At 49.4% G+C, this 22,453-nt stretch overlaps 1 protein-coding gene across 4 annotated transcripts in view; it reads left to right on the top strand.

Moving 5' to 3' along the window:
* LOC140729767 (AMP deaminase 3-like) overlaps positions 1-22,364 on the top strand; it is a 78,066-nt gene extending 55,702 nt beyond the window's left edge. For all 4 annotated transcript variants that reach the window (XM_073049962.1, XM_073049961.1, XM_073049960.1 and 1 more), the window contains exons 10-15: positions 3,370-3,496; positions 5,233-5,396; positions 6,970-7,090; positions 11,698-11,871; positions 20,509-20,619; positions 21,866-22,364. In XM_073049962.1, the coding sequence (XP_072906063.1) occupies positions 3,370-3,496; positions 5,233-5,396; positions 6,970-7,090; positions 11,698-11,871; positions 20,509-20,619; positions 21,866-22,042 (874 nt within the window). In that variant the 3' untranslated portion in view covers positions 22,043-22,364. The remainder of the gene's footprint in view (positions 1-3,369; positions 3,497-5,232; positions 5,397-6,969; positions 7,091-11,697; positions 11,872-20,508; positions 20,620-21,865) is intronic.
* The last annotated feature ends 89 nt before the right edge of the window (positions 22,365-22,453 follow it).

Raw genomic sequence — 22,453 nt, 5'->3', positions numbered from 1 at the left:
CTCGGAGGGTGGTCACTGTACAGGTATCTCTGCAGGGTCCTGAGGCTATGCCCTCTCGGAGGGTGGTCACTGTGCAGGTATCTCTGCAGGGTCCTGAGGTGGAGAGCCGCCAGCTGGGTATGGACGCACCAATGACTGATCGCCCTCTGTGATCAGAAGACTCAGGACTGTCGCAGAAACCCAGCGCCTCCTATTGCCCCAGAGGCTGTCCACCAGTCACTTCTGGTTCCTGGAGACAAAAGCAGTGGTGGGACTGAAGTAGACAGTCGGTACCACATCATGGAGGCGACCAGTGAAGGAGGTCTGACCTGCGCCCCACCGGGCAGAGATCTTGGTCTCCAAATCCCACCAGTTTGCTGGTGAGGCCTGCTCTGTCGAGCTCAGGTAGACTCCCAAGTAGAGGAGGTGTGTGGTGCTCCACGCAAAGGGTCTCAACCCCTCTGGTAAGGAGTCTACCTGTGACTGATCCGTCAGGAGGCCAGCGCTCTACCCCTAGTTGACCCTCGCAGAGGAAGCGGCCCAGAGGACCTGCCGGCAGTCTTGCATCATCTGCAAGCCAACTGGGTTGGTGACCACGAGGAGGATGTTGACATAAGCCAACAGAACGACCTCCATGTCTGGTTCACGCAGAACCAATCCCGTTAACCTCCTGTAGAGAAGGCACAGGAATGGCTCCATGCAAATTGAGTACAACTGTCCCGACATAGGGCGTTCCTGATGCAGCCCCCTCCCAAGGCACAAGGGCCCATTCACCTTCACCAGCCACTCCACAGCAGTTGGACGCAATTCGCAAAATCCACCCTGAGAAACGCCTTCTCCTGGTCAAGAGAGAGACAGATGACCGACAGACCAGCCTCCTGGCACAGATAGATCAAATCCCGGACAAGGTGGATTTGTCCTGGAGGAACTGCCGTGGGACCGTGTAGAACTGGTCAGGGTGAACCACTTGAGCCAGCACAGAGCCCAGATGATTAGCCATTGCCTGGGCAAAGATCTGGTATTCCGCACTGAGGAGGGATACAGGACGCCAATTCCTCAGGTTGTGGAGATCCCCCTTCTTGGTCAGCAAGGCCATGACTGCTCTGCACCAAGAGAGGGGCATCTCACCCATTACCATTCTCTCCCCCAGCACCCCTGCATAATCAGCCCCTAGGATGTCCCAGAAGGCCCAGAGAAGTTCAACGGTCAACTCCGTGGCTGACTGGACTTTGAGAGGTTTCCCCCAGTAGTCCCTCACAAACCTCACCGTAGCCCTAATGGGACCCACCACAGGCACTACCCCAACACTAGGACCAGTGACAGAGGGAGGCCCCACCACCTCTGGATCCAGAATCCACACCCTTGTCACCCTCCGCGGAATCAGCACTAGGAGAGCCACTCCCTCCAAACCCGCTTGGGACACACTTCCTCTGAGCAGCTGCACGGGACAGCGATCCAGGGTTGCTCCAGTTCCCCTCGTAGACTAGATGCTCCTCAGCATGGCACCTAGCCTCCCACAGTGTGACCCTCCCTCGGTACCGCCCCTCCCACGGTGTGACCCTCCCCTGGTACCACCCCTCCCACGGTGTGACCCTCCCTCGGTACCCGCCCCTCCCACGGTGTGACCCTCCCTCGGTACCGCCCCCCTCCCACGGTGTGACCCTCCCTCGGTACCCGCCCCCCTCCCACGGTGTGACCCTCCCTCGGTACCGCCCCTCCCACGGTGTGACCCTCCCTCGGTACCCGCCCCTCCCACGGTGTGACCCTCCCCTGGTACCGCCCCTCCCACGGTGTGACCCTCCCCTGGTACCGCCCCCTCCCACGGTGTGACCCTCCCTCGGTACCCGCCCCCTCCCACGGTGTGACCCTCCCTCGGTACCGCCCCCCTCCCACGGTGTGACCCTCCCTCGGTACCCGCCCCTCCCACGGTGTGACCCTCCCTCGGTACCCGCCCCTCCCACGGTGTGACCCTCCCTCGGTACCGCCCCTCCCCTGGTACCGCCCCTCCCACGGTGTGACCCTCCCCTGGTACCCGCCCCTCCCATGGTGTGACCCTCCCTCGGTACCGCACTTCCCACGGTGTGACCCTCCCTCGGTACCCGCCCCTCCCACGGTGTGACCCTCCCCTGGTACCGCCCCCTCCCACGGTGTGACTCTCCCCTGGTACCGCCCCTCCCACGGTGTGACCCTCCCTCGGTACCGCCCCTCCCACGGTGTGACCCTCCCCTGGTACCGCCCCTCCCATGGTGTGACCCTCCCCTGGTACCCGCCCCTCCCATGGTGTGACCCTCCCTCGGTACCCGCCCCCTCCCACGGTGTGACCCTCCCCTGGTACTGCCCTTCCCACGGTGTGACCCTCCCTCGGTACCGCCCCTCCCCTGGTACCGCCCCTCCCACGGTGTGACCCTCCCTCGGTACCCGCCCCTCCCACGGTGTGACCCTCCCCTGGTACTGCCCTTCCCACGGTGTGACCCTCCCCTGGTACCGCCCCTCCCACGGTGTGACCCTCCCTCGGTACCCGCCCCTCCCCTGGTACCGCCCCTCCCACGGTGTGACCCTCCCTCGGTACCCCGCCCCTCCCATGGTGTGACCCTCCCTCGGTACCACCCTTCCCACGGTGTGACCCTCCCTCGGTACCACCCCTCCCATGGTGTGACCCTCCCTCGGTACCGCCCCTCCCACGGTGTGACCCTCCCTCGGTACCGCCCCTCCCACGGTGTGACCCTCCCTCGGTACCGCCCCTCCCACGGTGTGACCCTCCCTCGGTACCCGCCCCCTCCCACGGTGTGACCCTCCCTCGGTACCCGCCCCTCCCACGGTGTGACCCTCCCCTGGTACCGCCCCTCCCACGGTGTGACCCTCCCCTGGTACCCGCCCTTCCCACGGTGTGACCCTCCCCTGGTACCGCCCTTCCCACGGTGTGACCCTCCCCTGGTACCCGCCCCTCCCACGGTGTGACCCTCCCCTGGTACCCGCCCCTCCCACGGTGTGACCCTCCCCTGGTACCCGCCCTTCCCACGGTGTGACCCTCCCTCGGTACCACCCCTCCCACAGTGTGACCCTCCCTCGGTACCACCCCTCCCACAGTGTGAACCTCCCTCGGTACCCGCCCCCCCCACAGTGTGACCCTCCCTCGGTACCACCCCTCCCACAGTGTGAACCTCCCTCGGTACCCGCCCCCCCCCACAGTGTGACCCTCCCTCGGTACCCGCCCCTCCCACGGTGTGACCCTCCCTCGGTACCACTGCAGAATATTTGATGCACACACAGATGAGCAAGTTAATGTATGTCAGTGAGATACAGTGGGTGATGGTACAATATGTATTGTTTAAGGACAATTAGTGACAATGTTTGCATGGGTTCATCATCTAACTTTCTTCTTATTTCCAGCGACATCTTTCGAAGTAAAAATCTCCTGCCAAGTTTTGGGAAAATGTTGGAGAATATTTTCCTGCCTCTGTTTGAAGCGACAATCAATCCGAGGGAAAATCGGGAGCTGCACCTCTTCCTGAAATACGTGGGTACTGCCGCTTTGTGGCCTCCCTTGCACAGTCTAACCCTCCCACCACCTTCCCTGACCCTGAACTGTAATAATCTGATGCAGCCTGATCAAAATCAGAAATCCAATAAGTTTATTTAACCTTCTGACTGTTGTCCAGGCCAGTATTAATTGTGATGGGGAGGGTGGGGGTGGACTACTGTTTGTGTGGTGGGTTGGGGAGGCTCCCCATGCCACTCGATGGGCCCCTGCCCACCCAGCAGTGTCTGGGACTCGGGACTATCCAAAACCTGTTTGTTTTCCAGTCCAATGAGATGTCACAACACCAAACCGAACGAGTAGAAGTAGGCCATTTGGCCCATCGGGTCTGCTCTGCCATTCTGACTTGGCTGATTTGTGATGCTTCTCAATCCCATTCTCCGGCCTGTGGCTCCCCGACTATCAACCTGTGCTTTGAATACACCCAGTGACGTGATGTGATCTTCGCAGCCATCTGCTTCACTATCAGGTTTAATGTCACAGGCATGTGTCATGAAATTCGTTGTTCGTGGCAGCAGTACATTAAAAACATCTGTAAATTGTAATAAGAAATATATTGAAGTATTAATTTAAACAACTAAGTGGTTAAATTATTAAATTTATTTATTTTATTTAGAGACATACTGCGAAGTAGGCCCTTCCAGCCCTTTGAGCCATGCCACCCAGCAACCACCCCTGACAACCCCCACTTAACCCCAGCCTAATCACTGGCCAATTCACGAGGACCAATTAACCTGCTAACTGGTTTGTCTTTGGACTGTGGGAAGAAACCGGAGCACCCGGAGGAAACACATGGGGAGGATGTTCAGACTCCTGACAGACAACATTGAACTTGAACTCCAACCTCTGAAGCCCCAAGCTGTAAAGTTGCCCTCACTGGATGCCACCGCGGTGGGGCGCTAAGCAGCATGGAGACAGGCCCAGCTGCCCATCGAGGCAGTCTGATCAGCCTGCATATCCAAACTTTCCCGAATCATGTACCTGTCCTCTAGCACCTCGTTCCATACATCCATCACTTTCTGAATGGGAGACCTTGCCCCTCTATGCCTTATAGGAATAGGACAAGTGAGCTGGGGCTTTTCTCTGGTGTGACAAAGGTATTAGGAGACATTAAAAGTGTATGCAGTTATGAGGGGCATTGATCGGGTGGGCAGCCTGCACCTAATTCCCAGGGCAGAAATAATTAATATGAGGGGACATCATTTTAAGGTGATTGGAGGGAAATATAGAAGGAGTTTCTTTTACACAGAGAGTGGTGGGTGTGTGGAATGTCTTGTCGGGGTGCTGGTAGATGGAGATGCATAGAGACATTTCTCTTAGATCCGGCTCACCAACACTTAGATTTCTCTTTACATCTGACCTACCAAGGAGCAACACTTCACAGTTGTCGGGTTAAACTCCATCTGCCGTTTCTCCGCTCATATCTGCATCTGATCCATATCCCGCTGTATTCTTTGCCAGCCATTTACACCATCCACAGCACCACCAGTCTTCATCTCATCAGCAAACACACGAACCCACCCATCTGCTTCTTCATCCAGGCCATTTATGGACATCACAAACAGCAGTCTAATGGTCAGATGGTCTTATGCTGTAACGCCACGAAAGCTTATGCTGTTTTTATGTATATTTTTTGTATATATGTTTGTGAGATGAGGGAGTTGGAGATGCCCGTGAGGGAATCGGTGCCTCTGACAAAATGTTGTGTGTGGCAGGTGACCGGGTTTGATAGTGTGGATGACGAATCCAAGCACACTGCTCATATGTTCTCCACGAAGAGCCCGAGCCCTGAGGAATGGAGCCGAGAGCAGAACCCCCCCTACAGCTACTACCTCTATTACATGTACGCCAACATCATGGTCCTCAACAACCTGCGCAAGTAAGTGCATCTTCTGGAACCTTCTTGGTGCGGGCGTGGCGTCGCTGGCCGTTGGGCATCTGCGGCCCTTGGTCACACTGCTGGATGGGCCAAAGCTCCACCCCTGTCCCCACCTCTGTATGCTGGCTCTCCCCCTCTATCTCTCACCTTAGATCCTCCCACAGATGCTACCTGACCTGCAGAGTTCTTCCAGCACATTGCTGGATATTTCAAACTGTGCTGGATAAGGCGTCAGTAATGGGGATGCCACAGGAGCGTTAGCGGTTAGCACAGTGTTATTACAGCTTCGGGTGTTGGAGTGCAGAGTTCAATTCTGGTGTCCTCTGTAAGCAAGTTAGTACCTCCCTTCCCATGACCTCCGCTGCCTTGGTTTCAAAAGCACACATCCTTGTCTTGTGAGAATAGGTTGTGCAAGCTAGGGCTTTTCTCTTTGGATCGAATGAGAGACTGATAGAAGCATACAAGCCGATAAGAGGCATAGATTGAATAGACAGCCAGAGACTTTTTCCCAGGGCAGAAATGGCAAATACAAGAGGGCAGAATTTAAATTGATCTTAGAGTAGGCTGAGGTGTCGGCACAGCATCTTGGGCTGAAGGGCCTGTACTGTTATATGATCTATGCCAGCCCTGACCTCGTGTGCTGTCTGTGTGGAATTTGACCACCCTGTGGCCACAAGATTCCTCCAACTCCTCCCATGTGCTGCCATATCCCCAAGACGTGGAGGGTTAATTGCAGGAGAACAGTGGTGGTGGGGGTTGCTGATGAACTCGTGGTAGGGAATAGAGGAGGTAATGGGGGAATGAGATTGCTTTGTGAGCTAGCAGGGCTATCATGGCCCAAATAGCCTCGGCTTTTCCCATTGTATTCATTGCCTTTGGAGTAGGTCTTCCAGGATCCCTGCAGAAAGGTTCCAGATCCCTGAACCGAGGCCATGTCACTGGGGTGCGATGTAGCCGGGGAAAAAGAGGGTTACCCTGGGACACAAGTTGCACATCAAGGCGTGGGTGCACAGTGTGGTGTGAAATTGGTTAATCCCTGGTACCACAGAACATTCATCTTCATTGCCATCTGACTATATAAAAACAACAAAACAATGTTCCCAGACCACAGTTTACCTAGAAAACGTACACCACACACCAGTTTACCCAGAAAACATATATCACACACTGCACACTTTACTTAGAGATAGAGCGTGAAACAGGCCCTTTAGCCCATCAAGCTGCACCACCCAGTAATTGCCCCAATTTAACCCTAATCATCATGGGGCAATTTACAAGGATGAGTTAGCCTATCGGTATGGTCTTTGGGCTGTGGAGGGAAACTGGAGCACCCGGAGGAAACCGACACATTCCACGGATGATGTTGGAACTGAACTCTGAACTCTGACACTGGAGCTGTAGTAGTATCACTCTAACTGCTACGCTACTGTCGTGTCCATAAAATATAAACCAAAATGCCTACAATGCGCAGCACAAGTAAGCAGTAAATGGTACTGGGTTCCATCGATGCGCTGACCATGGAACTGACAACTGCCCCCTCCACAGGGCACTGACTGTCTCCTTTGTGTTCCAGGGAGCGAGGCCTCAGTACCTTCCAATTTCGGCCCCACTGTGGAGAGGCTGGCTCCATCACACACCTCGTCTCCGCCTTCCTCACAGCGGACAACATTTCCCATGGACTCAACCTGAAGAAGGTAAGTCAGGCACAGCAGAAATACTACCCTTCCGAATTAGAAAGCCGCAGGACTAGAACAGCAAAAAAAAATTATCTCCAAAAAAAGATCACAAGGGTAAAAGAGAAAAAAATAATTGTTACTCCTAATCTGATGCAGCACAAAAAAAGAATAAAGAACACAACAATAAAAAACCACCATAAATATAAATGCACGGGATAGTGTATATACACAGATTGATTGTATGTCCGTAAAGTGATGCTGGGCACCAAGAGTGTTCATAAGGTGACTCTGACAGGAAGTGATGAAGTAGTGGTGGTTGGAGGTGTGGAGGGGTGTGTTAGTGGGTGGAGGTGTTGATCAGCCTCACTGCTTGGGGAAAGTAACTGTTTTTGAGTCTGGTGGCAAATATTGGGAATAAAATTGCGGCTGGTTGGCTGCTAGTGGTGTTCCACAGGGGTCGGTGTTGGAACCGCTGCATTTTATGTTGTATGTCAATAATTTGGATGAAGGAATTTGATGGCTCTGTGGCCAAGTTTGGGGATGGTATGAAGATAGGTGGAGGGGTGGGTGGTGTTGAGGAAGCAGGGAGTCTGCAGAAGAACTTAGACTGGAGAATGACAAAGAAGTTGCAGATGAAATAGAGTGTAGGAAAGTGTGTGGTCATGGACTTTGATAGAAAAACGAGGCATAGACTATTTCTAAATGAGGAGCAAATTCAGCAATCAGGTGCAAAAGGACTTGGAGTCCTTGTGCAGGATTCCCTAAAGGTTAACTTGCAGGTTGAATCAGTGGTGAGGAAGGTAAATGTGATGTTAGCATTCATTTCAGGTGGACTAGAATATAAAAGCAAGGATGTAATGCTAAGGCTTTATAAAGTACTTGGGTATTTTGAGCAGTTTTGGGCTCTTTATCTAAGAAGTGTTATGCTAGCATGGGAGAGGGTTCAGAGGAAGTTCGCAAGAATGATTCTGGGAATTAAAAGGTTAACATATGAGGAGGGTCTGATAGCTCTGGGGTCTGTACTCATTGGAACTTAGAAGAACAAGGAGAGATCTCATTGAAACCTATTGAAAATAGAGTGGATGTGAAGAGAATGTTTCCTATGGTGTGGGAGTCTAGGACCAGAGTGCACAGCTTCAGAGTAGAGGAGCATCCATTTAGAACAGAGATGAGGAGGGATTTCTTCAGCCAGAGGGTGGTGAATCTGTGGAATTCGTTGCCACAGGTGGCTGTGGAAGCCAAGTCATCGAGTATATTTGAATTGGAGGTTTTTAGGTTCTTGATTAGTCAGGGTGTCAAAGGTTACAGAGAGAAGGCTGGAGAAAGGGGTTTGAGAGGGGTAATAAATCAGCCATGATGGGATGGTGGGGCAGAGTGGATGGGTCAAGTGACCTCATTCTGCTCCTGTGTCTTGTGGGACCAGTGGGAGGAGGGGTCCCATTAGTGTACACAGTTCTGCTGAGTCTGTGTGACGGTCGCCTGTGGTTGAGAATGCACCCACAGTCTGCAGACTGATTAACACACAAAGTGCCGGAGGAACTCAGCAGGTCAGGCAGAATCCAAGGAAATGAATAAACAGTCAACAGTTCAAGCTGAGCAAATCATCAGGTCCTGATGAAGGGTCTTGGCTTGAAATATTGACTGTTTATTCCCCTCCATACATGCTGCCCGACCTGCTGAATTCATCCAGCATTTTGTGTAGAATCTCTTGTACAGTGTCTGAGGCTCGTGACCAACTGGAAACCCCCCCCCCCCAATACTACATCTTGGCACTGGAAAATAGTGAGAAAGCGGGAGAGTTCCTGAGAACGGTGTGAACATGGTGTTCCTCTCGTGACTTTCACTGAGGGGGAAGGAGATGACAGACCCTGGGCTGGGTGTTGGCCAGGGGACAGGAGTGAAATGGGATCGGCTTGTACACAGTTCCTTCGAAGACGAAAACATTCCAAACACTCGGTAACTCAATATTCCCCAAGACGCTCATCAAGTGGTAACTCAGGGACCATCGCTTGGAAATGCTGTGACCAACATTTGCCGTCAGTCTGTAGAACTTGAGGGTAAACGCTCCGTGTTGGGCACCATCCTGTGGGGTGGCAAACTATAGAGCATGAAACAGTATGTATGGTATCTCAGTACTGCAGCATTTAGCGTGATGATATTACAGCTCCGGGTTTAATTTAACTGTAAACAGTTTGTACATTCTCCCTGTGACCTCGTGGGTTTCCTCCGGGAGCTCTGGTTACCTCCCACTGTCCAAAGACATCTCGGTTGTTGTGAAAGTCCTGTGATTAAGCTCCGTTGGACTGGAAGGCCCTGTTCTCCGCTGTACCTCTAAGTGATGAAATAAATAATAAATCGTGCAGATCCTTTGGCCCATAATGTTGTAAACTCCTAACCCACTCCAGCATCAACATAACCCTTCTAGCCCTCCATTCTGATTTCATCCATGTGCCTATGTAAGAGTCCTCATGTACTTTTCTCTCCCACCACCCCTGGCAGTGCGCCTGTACATTTCTCCAATCTCTGTAAAGTTACGTCCCTTTTGTATTAGCCATTTCTGCTCTTTGGCTGTCCGCTTGATCTATGCCTCTTCTCATCTTGTACACCTTAATCATCACTTCCAACCTTCCAAAGTGAACCATTTCTCACTTTTCCGGGTAGCACTCCATCTGCCACTTCTCAGCCCAGTTTTGCATCCTGTCAGTGTCCCGTTGTAACCTCCAACTGCAGATGCCATCTCATCGGCCCATTACTCAACCCTGCAACATCTGGACAGCGAAGGTTCATTATCAGGATGCTCTTTTTCGACTACAGCTCAGCTCAATACTATCATCCCCTCAAAACTTATCAATAAGCTTCAAGATCTTGGCCTCAAAACCTCCTTGTGCTGTTGGATCCTCTATTTCCCCACTTGCAGACCCCAGTCAGTTTGGATTGACAATGACATCCCCTCCACAATCTCCATCAACCACCAGTGCACCACAAGGCTGTGTGCTTAGCCCCTGAAGTCTAAAGCTCTATTCACTTTACACCTGTGACTGTGAGACCAAACGCAGCTCCAACGCCATATTTAAATCTGCTGATGACACCACTGTTGTGGGCCGAATCAAAGGTGGTGATGAATCAGCATAAGGGGACTGAAAATCTGCCCGAGTGGTCCCATAGCAACAACCTCTTACTCAGTGTCAGCAAGACCAAGAAGCTGATTATTGACCTCAGGAGGAGGAAACCAGAGGTCCGTGAGCCAATCAGTATCCGGGGATCAGAGGTGAAGAGGGTCGGCAACTTTAAATTCCTCGATGTTATCATTTCGGAGGACCTGTCCTGGGCCCAGCATGCAAGTGCAATTACGAAGAAAGCACGGCAGCGCCTCTACTTCCTTGGGGGTTTGTGAAGATTCGGCAGGACGTCTAAAACTTTGACAAACTTCTATAGATGTGTGGTGAAGAGTATATTGACTGGCTGCATCATGGCCCGGTATGGAAACACCAATGCTTTTGAACAAAAAAATCCTACAAGAAGTAGTGGATACGGTCCCCCTCAACATTCAGCACATCTGCAGGGAGCACTGTCACAGGAAAGCATCATACATCGTCAGGGGCCTCCACCATCCAGCCCATGCTCTCTTCTGGCTGTTGCCATCAAGAAAGTACAGGAGCCTCAGGACCCACACCACCATGTTCAGGGACACTTCAACCAACAGGTTCTTGAATCAGAGAGAGAACTTCACTCACTCCACCAGTGAACTGTTCTTGCAACCTATAGACTCACTTTCAAGGACTCTTCTTCTCATGTTCTCAATATTTATTACTTATTTATTATTATTATTTTTTCCCCTTTTGTATTTGCAGTTTGTTGCCTTTTGCACATGGGTTGCTTGTCTGTCTTGTTGGGTGCAGTCTTTCATTGATTCTAACGTGTTTCTCTGGATTTACTGAGTATGCCCGCAAGAAAATGAATCTCAGTGTGTGTATGGTGATGTACTGTACATGTAATCTGCTAATAAATTTATTTTGAACACTCCTGCAGTCTATCCACAACACCACCACCAGCCTTTGTGTCATTTACAAACTTACTAACCTTTCCCTCCTCTTCCTCACCCAAGTCATTTATAAAGATCACACAGAGCAGGGGTCCCAGAGCAGACCCCTGTGGAACACTGCTGGTTACTGACATCCAGACCAGTTATGAACTGTTCGGTAGCATTAGCACAGTGAAAAATTGGACCCTTAGGTCTTGTCACCTAGGCCATAGAGAACATAGAACAGGTCTTTTGGCCCCTCAGTACTACCCTCCCACAGTGTGACTCTCCCTCAGTACCACCCCTCCCACCGTGAGACTCTCCCTCAGTACCACCCCTCCCACAGTGTGACCCTCCCTCAGTATTATCCCTCCCAGTGTGACCCTCCCTCAATACCACCCCTCCCACAGTGTGATCCTCCCTCAGTACTACCCCTCCTACAGTGTGACCCTCCCTCAGTATCACCCCTCTCACAGTGTGACCCTCCCTCTGCAATGATGATAAGTATGAGATTCCTATATTGGATTTGTGTGATGAATTGTTGAGCATATTTTCATGATGTCTGCATTGCCTAACCTGAATGGTGTGTGTTTTGATTTCCCAGAGTCCTGTTCTTCAGTACCTGTACTATCTCACTCAGATCCCCATTGCAATGTCCCCCCTGAGCAACAACAGCCTTTTCCTGGAGTACTCCAAGAACCCAATGCGGGAGTTCCTCCACAAAGGCCTCAAGGTGTCGCTGTCCACTGATGACCCAATGCAGTTCCATTATACCAAGGTGGGTAGCTGACCGAGGGTGAGATGTTGGTGAATGGAGCTGTGTCTGTCTGTATTTGGTATGTCTCTCTCTGACCCAGGGTGAGATGTTGGCGTACGGAGCTGTGTCTGTCTGTATTTGGTATGTCTCTCTCTGACCCAGGGTGAGATGTTGGCGTACGGAGCTGTGTCTGTCTGTATTTGGTATGTCGCTCTCTGACCCAGGGCGAGATGTTGGTGAATGGAGCTGTGTCTGTCTGTATTTGGTATGTCGCTCTCTCTGACCCAGGGTGAGATGTTGGTGAATGGAGCTGTGTCTGTCTGTATTTGGTATGTCTCTCTCTGACCCAGGGTGAGATGTTGGCGTACGGAGCTGTGTCTGTCTGTATTTGGTATGTCGCTCTCTCTGACCCAGGGTGAGATGTTGGTGAATGGAGCTGTGTCTGTCTGTATTTGGTATGTCTCTCTCTGACCCAGGGTGAGATGTTGGCGTACGGAGCTGTGTCTGTCTGTATTTGGTATGTCGCTCTCTCTGACCCAGGGTGAGATGTTGGCGTATGGAGCCGTGTCTGTATTTGGTATGTCTCTCTCTGACCCAGGGGTGTAACAGAGACCAGTCTGTGCTTGGTATGTTTCTCTGACCCAGAAACCAGTGATCGATACCCATGCTGTGGGTTACTGCTAAAAACATTCCAGATTAGAACGTAGAACAATCGTGGAATTGAGTTTGAGCTGAGAGGTAATGTTACGGCTATATAGGACCCTGGTCAGAAACCACTTGGAGTAAAGGCTCCCTTTATTCTCACTCTTTGCCTCTTGCCAATCAGCCACTGCTTTATCCATGCTAGAATCTTTTCTTTAATACCATGGGCTCGCAGCTTGTTAAGCAGCCTCATGTGTGGCACCTCGTCAAAGGCCTTCTGAAAATCCAAGTACACAACATCAAGTGATTCTCCTGTGTTTATCCTGCTTGTTAGTTCTTCAAAGAATGCCTACAGATTTCTCAGGCAAGATTTTCCCTTGAGGAAACCGTGCTGACTACGGCCTATTTTATCATGCACCTCCAAGTACCCTGAGACCTCATCCTAATCATGGACTCCAACATCTTCCCAGCTACTGAGGTCAGACTAACTGGCCTATGATTTCTTTTCTTCTGCCTCTCTCCCTTCTTGAAGTGTGGAGTGACATGTTCCAGTCTTCTGGAAGCATTCCAGAATCTAGTGATTCTTGAAAGATCAATTACTACTGCCTCTATGATCTCTTCAGCCACATCTTTCAGAATTCTGGGGTGTATACCATCTTGTCCGGGAGACTTAACCACCTTCAGATCTTTCAGTTTCCCAAGAACTTTCGCTCCAGTCATGGTAATTTCACACACTTCATGCCCCCCACACCTGAAACTTCCACCATACTGCTTGTGTCTTCCACATTGCCTTCACATACACCTCTAGACCAGGGGTTTCAAACCTGGGGACCTCAGATCCCTCGGTTAATGGTAGGGGTCCACGGCATAAAAACATTTTGGAACTCCTGCTATCCTTGTACCTTTCCTATCCATGTATCTGTCAAAGTAACTTATAAGTATTCTTAATGCACCTGTTTCAGTCACCTCCTCTGGCAGCTTGTTCCATGTATGGCCCACACTCTGGGTGAAAAGGTTCCTATTAAATCCTTCCACTCAAAAACTGCACTCTCTAACTCTGATTCCCCATCCCTGGCAAAAGATTGTGTGTATTCACCCTATGTCCCATATGATTTTAACAAGATCACCCCTCCTTCTCCCTTGCTTGAATAAGTCCCAATGTGCTCAACCTCTTTCCATAATTCAGTCTGACCAGTCCTGGCAACATCCTCATAAATCTCCTCTACATCCTTTCCAGATGAATGCTTGTTTCCTGCAGCATGGTGACCAAATCTGATCAAAATCCTCCACGTGGCCTCACCTGTCTTGTACACGACATCTGCACTTCTACAATACATCATCCTCAGGAAGAGGATGTAACATTAACAGAACCCATGTTGATGGCAGCTGTTCCCTCTATCCTCATGGCCTCCATTGGTTAAGATTTACCATACACGTTGCGGCCCAGTAGTCTACATGCAAGCCAGGACAGTATGATATGAAGAGCAAGTTGCTGCCCATGGAGCCGGCTCCCCATCTCCATTCAGCTGATCATCCAAAGGAACAGCAGATTCCGATACAGTTTGGCACCAGTGTATAAGATGATGAGAGGCATTGATCGTGTGGATAGTCAGAGGCTTTTTCCCAGGGCTGAAATGGCTGGCACGAGAGGGCACAGTTTTAAGATGCTTACAAGTAGGTACAGAGGAGATGTCAGGGTTAAGTTTTTTACGCAGAGAGTGGTGAGTGCGTGGAATGGGCTGCCGGTGACGGTGGTGGAGGCAGATACGATAGCGTCTTTTAAGAGACTCCTGGATAGGTACATGGAGCTTAGAAAAATAGAGGGCTATGGGTAACCTGAGGTAATTTCTAAAGTAAGTACATTTTCGGCACAGCATAGTGGGCTGAAGGGCCTGCATTGTGCTGTAGGTTTTCGATGTTTCTATGTAGTGGCAATAGACAATAGACAATAGGTGCAGAAGTAGACCATTCGGCCCTTCGAGCCTACATCGCCATTTTGAGATCATGGCTGATCATCTACTATCAATACCCGGTTCCTGCCGTGTCCCCATATCCCTTGATTCCCCTATCCATAAGATACCTATCTAGCTCCTTCTTGAAAGCATCCAGACAATTGGCATCCACTACCTTCCGAGGCAGTGCATTCCAGACCCCCACAACTCTCTGGGAGAAGAAGTTTTTCCTTAACTCTGTCCTAAATGACCTACCCCTTATTCTCAAATCATGCCCTCTGGTACTGGACTCTCCCAGCATCTGGAACATATTTCCTGCCTCTATCTTGTCCAATCCCTTAATAATCTTATATGTTTCAATCAGATCCCCTCTCAATCTCCTTAATTCCATAGCGTGTACAAGCCCAGTCTCTCTAACCTCTCTGCGTAAGACAGTCCAGACATCCCAGGAATTAACCTCGTGAATCTATGCTGCACTTCTTCTACAGCCAGGATGTCCTTCCTTAACCCTGGAGACCAAAACTGTACACAATACTCCAGGTGTGGTCTCACCAGGGCTCTGTACAAATGCAAGAGGATTTCCTTGCTCTTGTACTCAATTCCCTTTGTAATAAAGGCCAACATTCCATTAGCCTTCTTCACTGCCTGCTGCACTTGCTTATTCACCTTCAGTGACTGATGAACAAGGACTCCTAGATCTCTTTGTATTTCTCCCTTACCTAACTCTACACCGTTCAGATAATAATCTGCCTTCCTGTTCTTACTCCCAAAGTGGATAACCTCACACTTATTCATATTAAACGTCATCTGCCAAGTATCTGCCCACTCACCCAGCCTATCCAAGTCACCCTGAATTTTCCTAACATCCTCATCACATGTCACACTGCCACCCAGCTTAGTATCATCAGCAAACTTGCTGATGTTATTTTCAATGCCTTCATCTAAATCATTGACGTAAATTGTAAACAGCTGTGGTCCCAATATCGAGCCCTGTGGCACCCCACTAGTCACCACCTGCCATTCCGAGAAACACCCATTCACCGCTACCCTTTGCTTTCTATCTGCCTACCAGTTTTCTATCCATGTCAATGTCTTCCCCCCGATGCCCTGAGCTTTGATTTTACCCACCAATCTCCTATGTGGGACCTTATCAAATGCCTTCTGAAAATCGAGGTACACTACATCCACTGGATCTCCCCCGTCTAACTTCCTGGTTACATCCTCGAAAAACTCCAACAGATTAGTCAAGCATGATTTACCCTTGGTAAATCCATGCTGGCTCAGCCCAATCCTATCACTGCTATCTAGATATGCCACTATTTCATCAATAATGGACTCTAGCATCTTCCCCACCACCGATGTCAAGCTGACAGGTCGATAGTTCTCTGTTTTCTCCCTCCCTCCTTTCTTAAAAAGTGGGATAACATTAGCCATTCACCAATCCTCAGAAACTGATCCTGAATCTAAGGAACACTGGAAAATGATTACCAATGCATCCGCAATTTCCAGGGCCACCTCCTTTAGTACCCTAGGATGCAGACCATCTGGACCTGGGGATTTGTCAGCCTTCAGTCCCATCAGTCTTCTCATCACTGTTTCCTTCCAAATGTCAATCTGTTTCATTTCCTCTGTTACCCTATGCCCTTGGCCCATCCATACATCTGGGAGATTGCTTGTGTCTTCCTTAGTGAAAACAGATCTAAAGTACTCATTAAATTCTTCTGCCATTTCTCTGTTTCCCATAACAATTTCACCCAATTCATTCTTCAAGGGCCCAACATTGTTTTTAACTATCTTCTTTCTCTTTACATACCTAAAAAAGCTTTTGCTATCTTCCTTTATATTCCTGGATAGCTTGCGTTCGTACCTCATTTTTTCTCCCCATATTGCCTTTTTAGTTAAGTTCTGTTGTTCCTTAAAAACTTCCAATCATCTGTCCTCCCACTCACCTTAGCTCTGTCATACTTCCTTTTTTTTAATGCTATGCAATCTCTGACTTCCTTTGTCAACCACTGTGGCCCCTTTCCCCCCTTTGAATCCTTCCTTCTCTGGGGGATGAACTGATTTTGCACCTTGTGCATTATTCCCAAGAATACCTGCCATTGCTGTTCCACTGTCTTTTCTGCTAGGCTATCCTTCCAGTCAACTTTGGCCAGCTCCTCCCTCATGGCTCCATAGTTTCCCCTGTTCAACTGCAACACTGACACCTCCAAGCTGCCCTTATCCTTCTCAAATTGCAGATAAAAACTTATCATATTACGATCACTACCTCCTAATGGCTCCTTTACTGCAAGATTGCTTATCAAATCCTGTTCATTACATAACACTAAATCCAGAATAGTCTTGTCCCTGGTCGGCTCTCGTACAAGCTGTTCCAAGAATGCATCCCGTAGGCACTCTACAAACTCCCTATCCTGTAGTCCAGCACCAACCTGATTCTCCCAGTTCACCTGGATGTTGAAATCCCCCATAACTACTGCGACATTACCTTTGCCACATGCCAATGTTAACTCCCTATTCAACTTCCACCCAATATCCATGCTACTGTTTGATGGCCTGTAGACAACACCCATTTGGGTCCTTTTGCCCTTACTGTTCCTCAGTTCTATCCACACAGACTCTACTTCTCCTGATCCTCTGTCCTCCCTTGCAAAGGACTGAATTTCATTCCTCACCAACAGGGCCACCCCACCCCCTCTGCCCACATTTCTGTCCCTACGATAGCACGTATACCCTTGTACATTCATTTACCAGGTCTGATCTCCCTGCAGCCATGTCTCCATTATCCCAACAACATCATAGTTACCCATTCACACCTGGGCTTCAAGCTCATCCGCCTTATTTCTGACACTTCGTGCATTCAGATATAGAATTTTTAGCCCATTTCTCCTCTCTCTGTTTGAATCGCTGCCTATTGTGCTTAACCCAGCTCCCCGAACTCCCATCGGGCTATATGCCCCTAGAATTTTGTTGTCCTTCCTAAATTTACATATTCTTTCTGCACATTTAACTCCATGTTCCGTCAGACCATCCCTCTGTACATGTGTCCTCCTTATCACTTGTTCCGCCTCACCTTTCTCTACTACACATTTAATATTCCGGAACCATATAGTCCCCACTTGTCCTTTATTCTTCCTCTCGCTAGCCCCTCTCACATTCTGGATCCCCACCCCCTGCAAATTTAGTTTAAACACCCCCCCCCCCGCCCCCAAGAAGCACTAGCAAACTTCCCTGCAAGAATGTTAGTACCGCTCTTAAACCGTCCCTTCGGAACAGATCCCACCTTCCCTGGAACAAAGCCCAATTATCTACAGACCTGAAGCCCTCCCTCCTGCACCATCCTCTCAGCCACGTATTAATCTTTATCTTTCTGTTCCTTGCCTCACTTGCACGTGGCACAGGTAGCAATCCTGAGATTGTTACCCTGGAGGTCCTGCTCTTCAGCTTCGCACCTAACTCCCTGAACTCCCTACGCAGGACCCCCTCACTCATCCTACCCACGTCATTGGTCCCTACATGGACCACAACATCTGGATTCTTGCCCTCCCTCTCGAGAATAACCTGCACCCGATCTGAGATGTCTCGGACCCCGGCACCAGGGAGCAACATACCATCCGAGACTTCCGATCTTCCCCACAAAATCTCCTATCTGCCCCCCTGACTATAGAATCCCCTATCAATACCGCTCTCTTCTCTTCCCTCCTCCCCTTCCTAGTCGAGGGTCCAACCTCAGTGCCAGAGACAGGACCACTGCAGCTTGTTCCTGGTAGGTCATCCCCACCAACAGTATCCAAAACGGTATACTTATTTTTGATGGGAACGGCCACAGGGGTGCTCTGGTCTCTCTGTCTGCTCCCCCTGCCTCTCTTGACTGTCACCCATTTGCCTACCTCCTGTCTTTTCGGTGTGACTGCCTCCTGATAACTCTTATCTATCTCTGCCTCTGCCTCCCGAATGATCCATAGTTCATCCAGCTCCTGCTCCAATTCCCTAACTCGGTCTGATAGGAGCTGCAGCTGGATGCACCTATTGCACGTGTGGTCATCAGGAACAACTGTGTTGACCATGACCTCCCACATACTGCATACGGAGCACACCACTGCTCTAACCGTCTCCCCCATTACCTGATCCCAGATTAGTCAGAATAAATGAAAAGCAGGCTACTTGCCGAAGTCCTCTTGCGCCGAAGCCCGCTGAGCCAAAGCCCAGCACTCTGCTCCTGCGCACTCCGCTGCCCGCTCCTGAAAGTGGGACGCTTTTTAAAGCCCGCGCCCGCTGCTGACGTCACCCGCGCTTGCGCAGCTTTACCTTCCTCCTCAGGTACTCTCCAGGTAGGTCCGAGGGTCTCGGCCTACCTACAACGGCTGAACCTCCGATCTCCAGTCGTCTTTCGATCACGAGCACTCCTTACTCCCGCTCCGCAGGAATCACCAGTTGTTGTTGATAAACCCAACATAGGGCTGCCTTAGGGACTCCAGCTCTGGACTTTTCCTTGGAAATTACTCCTGAGGCCTTACCCATGAGTAATAGCCACAAGGAAGTGGAGGTTTGAGATCAGAGTTTCCCTTCTCCTAGATGAGCTGTCAACTCCAGCTGATGTGCCCTGTCTGCCCAAACAACTGATTTTAAGGTGCCAGTAACCCACCTTCGCCCCTTCTCCTGTCAGTAGAAATGGTTCCACTGGGTTAGTAGCTGAACCTCGCACGAAAGCCAGGAGCTGGACTTGGTTGTCAAAGGCTATTTGAGACACACACCATTGGGAGCATTTAACAGGTAATAAGAGCTTATCCCTATTACCACCCTGGCTATGACAACGCTAAGGAAGCACCTGTCCTCTCACAACACAGGAATATTTGTAGTAACATCTAACTCCACAGACGCTGCTCAACCTACTGAGCACTTCCAGCAGTTTGTTTTATTTTACCCCAGATTCCACCATCTGCAGTCTCCTGTGTCCTAAATATCTGGGTTCAGTGATCAACTCTGAGAACAAAGCAACACCATCAAATTCAGGAACAATTATCACTCATCAACTCCCACCAGGCTCCTGAAGCAGAGGGGATAACTTCACTCACCCCCAATGCTCAACTGATTCCACAACCTGTGGACTCACTTTCAAGGATTCTTCTGTTCTCATTTTTTTTATTATTAGTTGTTTTGTATTTATATCGTTTGTCTTTTACAGCTTGGTCGTTTACCAGTCTGTGTGTAGTTGTTCACTGATTCTATTGTGTTTCTTTGTTCTGTGAATGCTCACAAGAAAATTAATCTCAGGTTTGTTTATATGTTCTTAAATTTGCTTTGAACATGGTCAGAGAGACAGAGAGGAACATGACTCACGTGGTCCACTCCTGAATGCCTCAGCCCTGGGCACAGCACATGCTCCAGTAGTGGGGACAAAGCGTGCTCTTAATTTCACTGAGAAAAGCCTGCAGGTGCTGTTAAGTGTTGCGCTAAGTCAAGGTGGGGGGTTGATGTGTGATTGGGAGGGAACCTGCCCAGTGTGTTGAATCAGCAGGAGAGAAGTTTGGGAGGGACTGTCAGAGCAACTGTAGGGTGTACAGATTTTTTCAGGATTCTCACAACTCATGTCCTTAGTATTGCTTGTTATTCACACAGTTTGCCTTCTTTTGCAATTTGGTTGTTTATTAGTCTTTGTTTATGTAGAGTTTTTCATAAAATTATACTGCATTTCTTTATTTCCTGCAAATGCCTGGAAGGTAATATATGGTGACATATGTGTACTTTAATAATAAGTTTACTTTCAGCTTTGTCCTTTGTATTCCTGGACTGTTCCAATGACTCTGTGGTTTGATGTTTTATATTCTGTGTTTTTTTGTCATTTGCACGATGCCTTTTTTGTGTATTGGACGTTTGATGTTTCCCTTTGAACGGGTTCCATGTTGTTCTTTGTTTTGTGGCTGTCTGTGGGAAGACAAATCTCAGGGTTGTGTACATCGATAATAAATGTACTTTGAATCTTTGAAGAGATCAGGAAGGGTTGGTAACCTGTTGGGTTTCATTTGTGCTGTTGGATAATGTGCTGACTATCTGCTGTCCATAGGAGGCTCTGATGGAAGAGTATGCAATAGCTGCACAAGTCTGGAAGCTCAGCACGTGCGACCTGTGTGAGATTGCGAGGAACAGTGTGCTCCAGAGTGGCTTATCCCATAAGGTAAATGCTGCCTCACAAAATAGATCACTTGTTTGTCAGTCATTTTTTCTAAATTCTTTTGTCATAGTCTTAGACAATTAAGAACAGAAAGAGGCCCTTTAGCCGATCTAGTCCATACCAAGCTGTTATTCAGCCTAGCCCCATAGGCCTCCATACCTTTCCTATCCGCTCACTGCTCAGAATCAGATTAATTTATTTATATTTGAAGCATTCAGCGAAATGCGTCAACAGCCTAACAAAGTGCTGGGTAGCCTGCAAGTGTCACCACACATTCTGGCTCACAATGTTCGGCAGAACAACCCCAAACACAGGCAGCAATAAAACAAGAGCAGCTCCTCCCACATATCACAATGTACCTCTTCATTTTCTTGTGAATGCCCACAAGTGTAGGTCAAATATGATGGCAGAATATAGTATTAATGGTAAGACTCTTGGGCAGTGTGGAGGATCAGAGGGATCTTGGGGTCCAAGTCCATAGGACGCTCAAAGCAGCTGCGCAGGTTGACTGTGGTTAAGAAGGCATATGGTGCATTGGCTTTCATCAACTGTGGGATTGAGTTTAGGAGCCGAGAGGTAATGTTACAGCTATATAGAACCCTGGTCAGACCCCACTTGGGGTACTGTGCTCAGTTCTGGTCACCTCACTACAAGAAGGATGTGGAAACTACAGAAAGGGTGCAGAGGAGATTTACAAGGATGGTGCCTGAATTGGGGAGCATGCCTTATGAGAATAGGTTGAGTGAACAGACTTTTCTCCTTGGAGCGTCAGAGGATGAGAAGTGACCTAATAGAGGAGAGTATAAGCTGAGAGGCATTGATCATGTGGATAGTCAAAGGCTTTTTCCAAGGGCTTTTTGACTTTCGTATCTTCTGCCCGATGAGAGAATGTCTGGTGTAAGTGGGGTCTTTGGTTATGTTGGCTGCTTTACTGAGGCAGTGAGATGTGTAGACAGAGTCCATGGAGGGGAGGCTGGTTTCTGTGACGTGCTCATCTGTGTCACACACTCTGCGGTTTCTTACGGTCACAGGCAGAACAGTTGCCGTACCGTTACCAGAGTGGATGCTTTCTCTGGCGCATTGGTAAAACTTGGTAAGTGGCGATAGGGTCATGTGAGATTTCTTTAGCCTCCTGAGAAAGTAGAGGCACGGGTGAGTTTTGTTGGCTGTGGTGTTTTGTTCTGTCCCAGAGACAGAGAATATGTTCTCTGCATCTGGTAAAAGGAACTAATATCATCTTGTTCCACAGGAGAAGCAACACTTTCTCGGAGTGAACTACCTGAAAGAAGGGCCCGAGGGGAATGACATCCGCAAGACCAACGTGGCTCAAATCCGCATGGCTTTCCGATACGAGACCCTGTGCAATGAGCTTTCCTTCCTGGTGGATGTGGTGAAATCACCAGATGTGAGTGGGTCACTGGATTAGCGGTGGCCAACACCTCCAGCCAGGCCAGAGGTGGAGACGCACAACCTCATAGTAATCCTAACTGAAACTACACTGGGAGATAAGGCTGGGTGAGACCCGGAGACACAAAGTGGCCATCTCACCAGCTAAAAACCAAATTAGTGCATGTAATTCACTGTTATAATATTCATTGCCTGATGCTTTAGATATTAACTTGAAGTAACCTCAGTGCAAATAGGATGTATATAAGGGAGTGTATAAAGTGTACAGCACACCATTGAAACTAAACTGGAAAGATTTGATTTGTACAGTCAACCAGAAATAAAAGGCCGATTCAGCTGAATGGTGGAACTCTAGTCGTTACTCTTCCCTGGGACTGGCATCAAGTTCCAGAACTGTTACGTTAATAGAACAAGGAACAGCCCAGGCCCT

This window comes from Hemitrygon akajei, chromosome 6 (genome assembly GCF_048418815.1).
Source record: "Hemitrygon akajei chromosome 6, sHemAka1.3, whole genome shotgun sequence".
Lineage (NCBI taxonomy): Eukaryota > Metazoa > Chordata > Chondrichthyes > Myliobatiformes > Dasyatidae > Hemitrygon > Hemitrygon akajei.
Note: the sequence above shows the minus strand (reverse complement) of the source record. Positions and strands in the feature narration are given on the sequence as shown.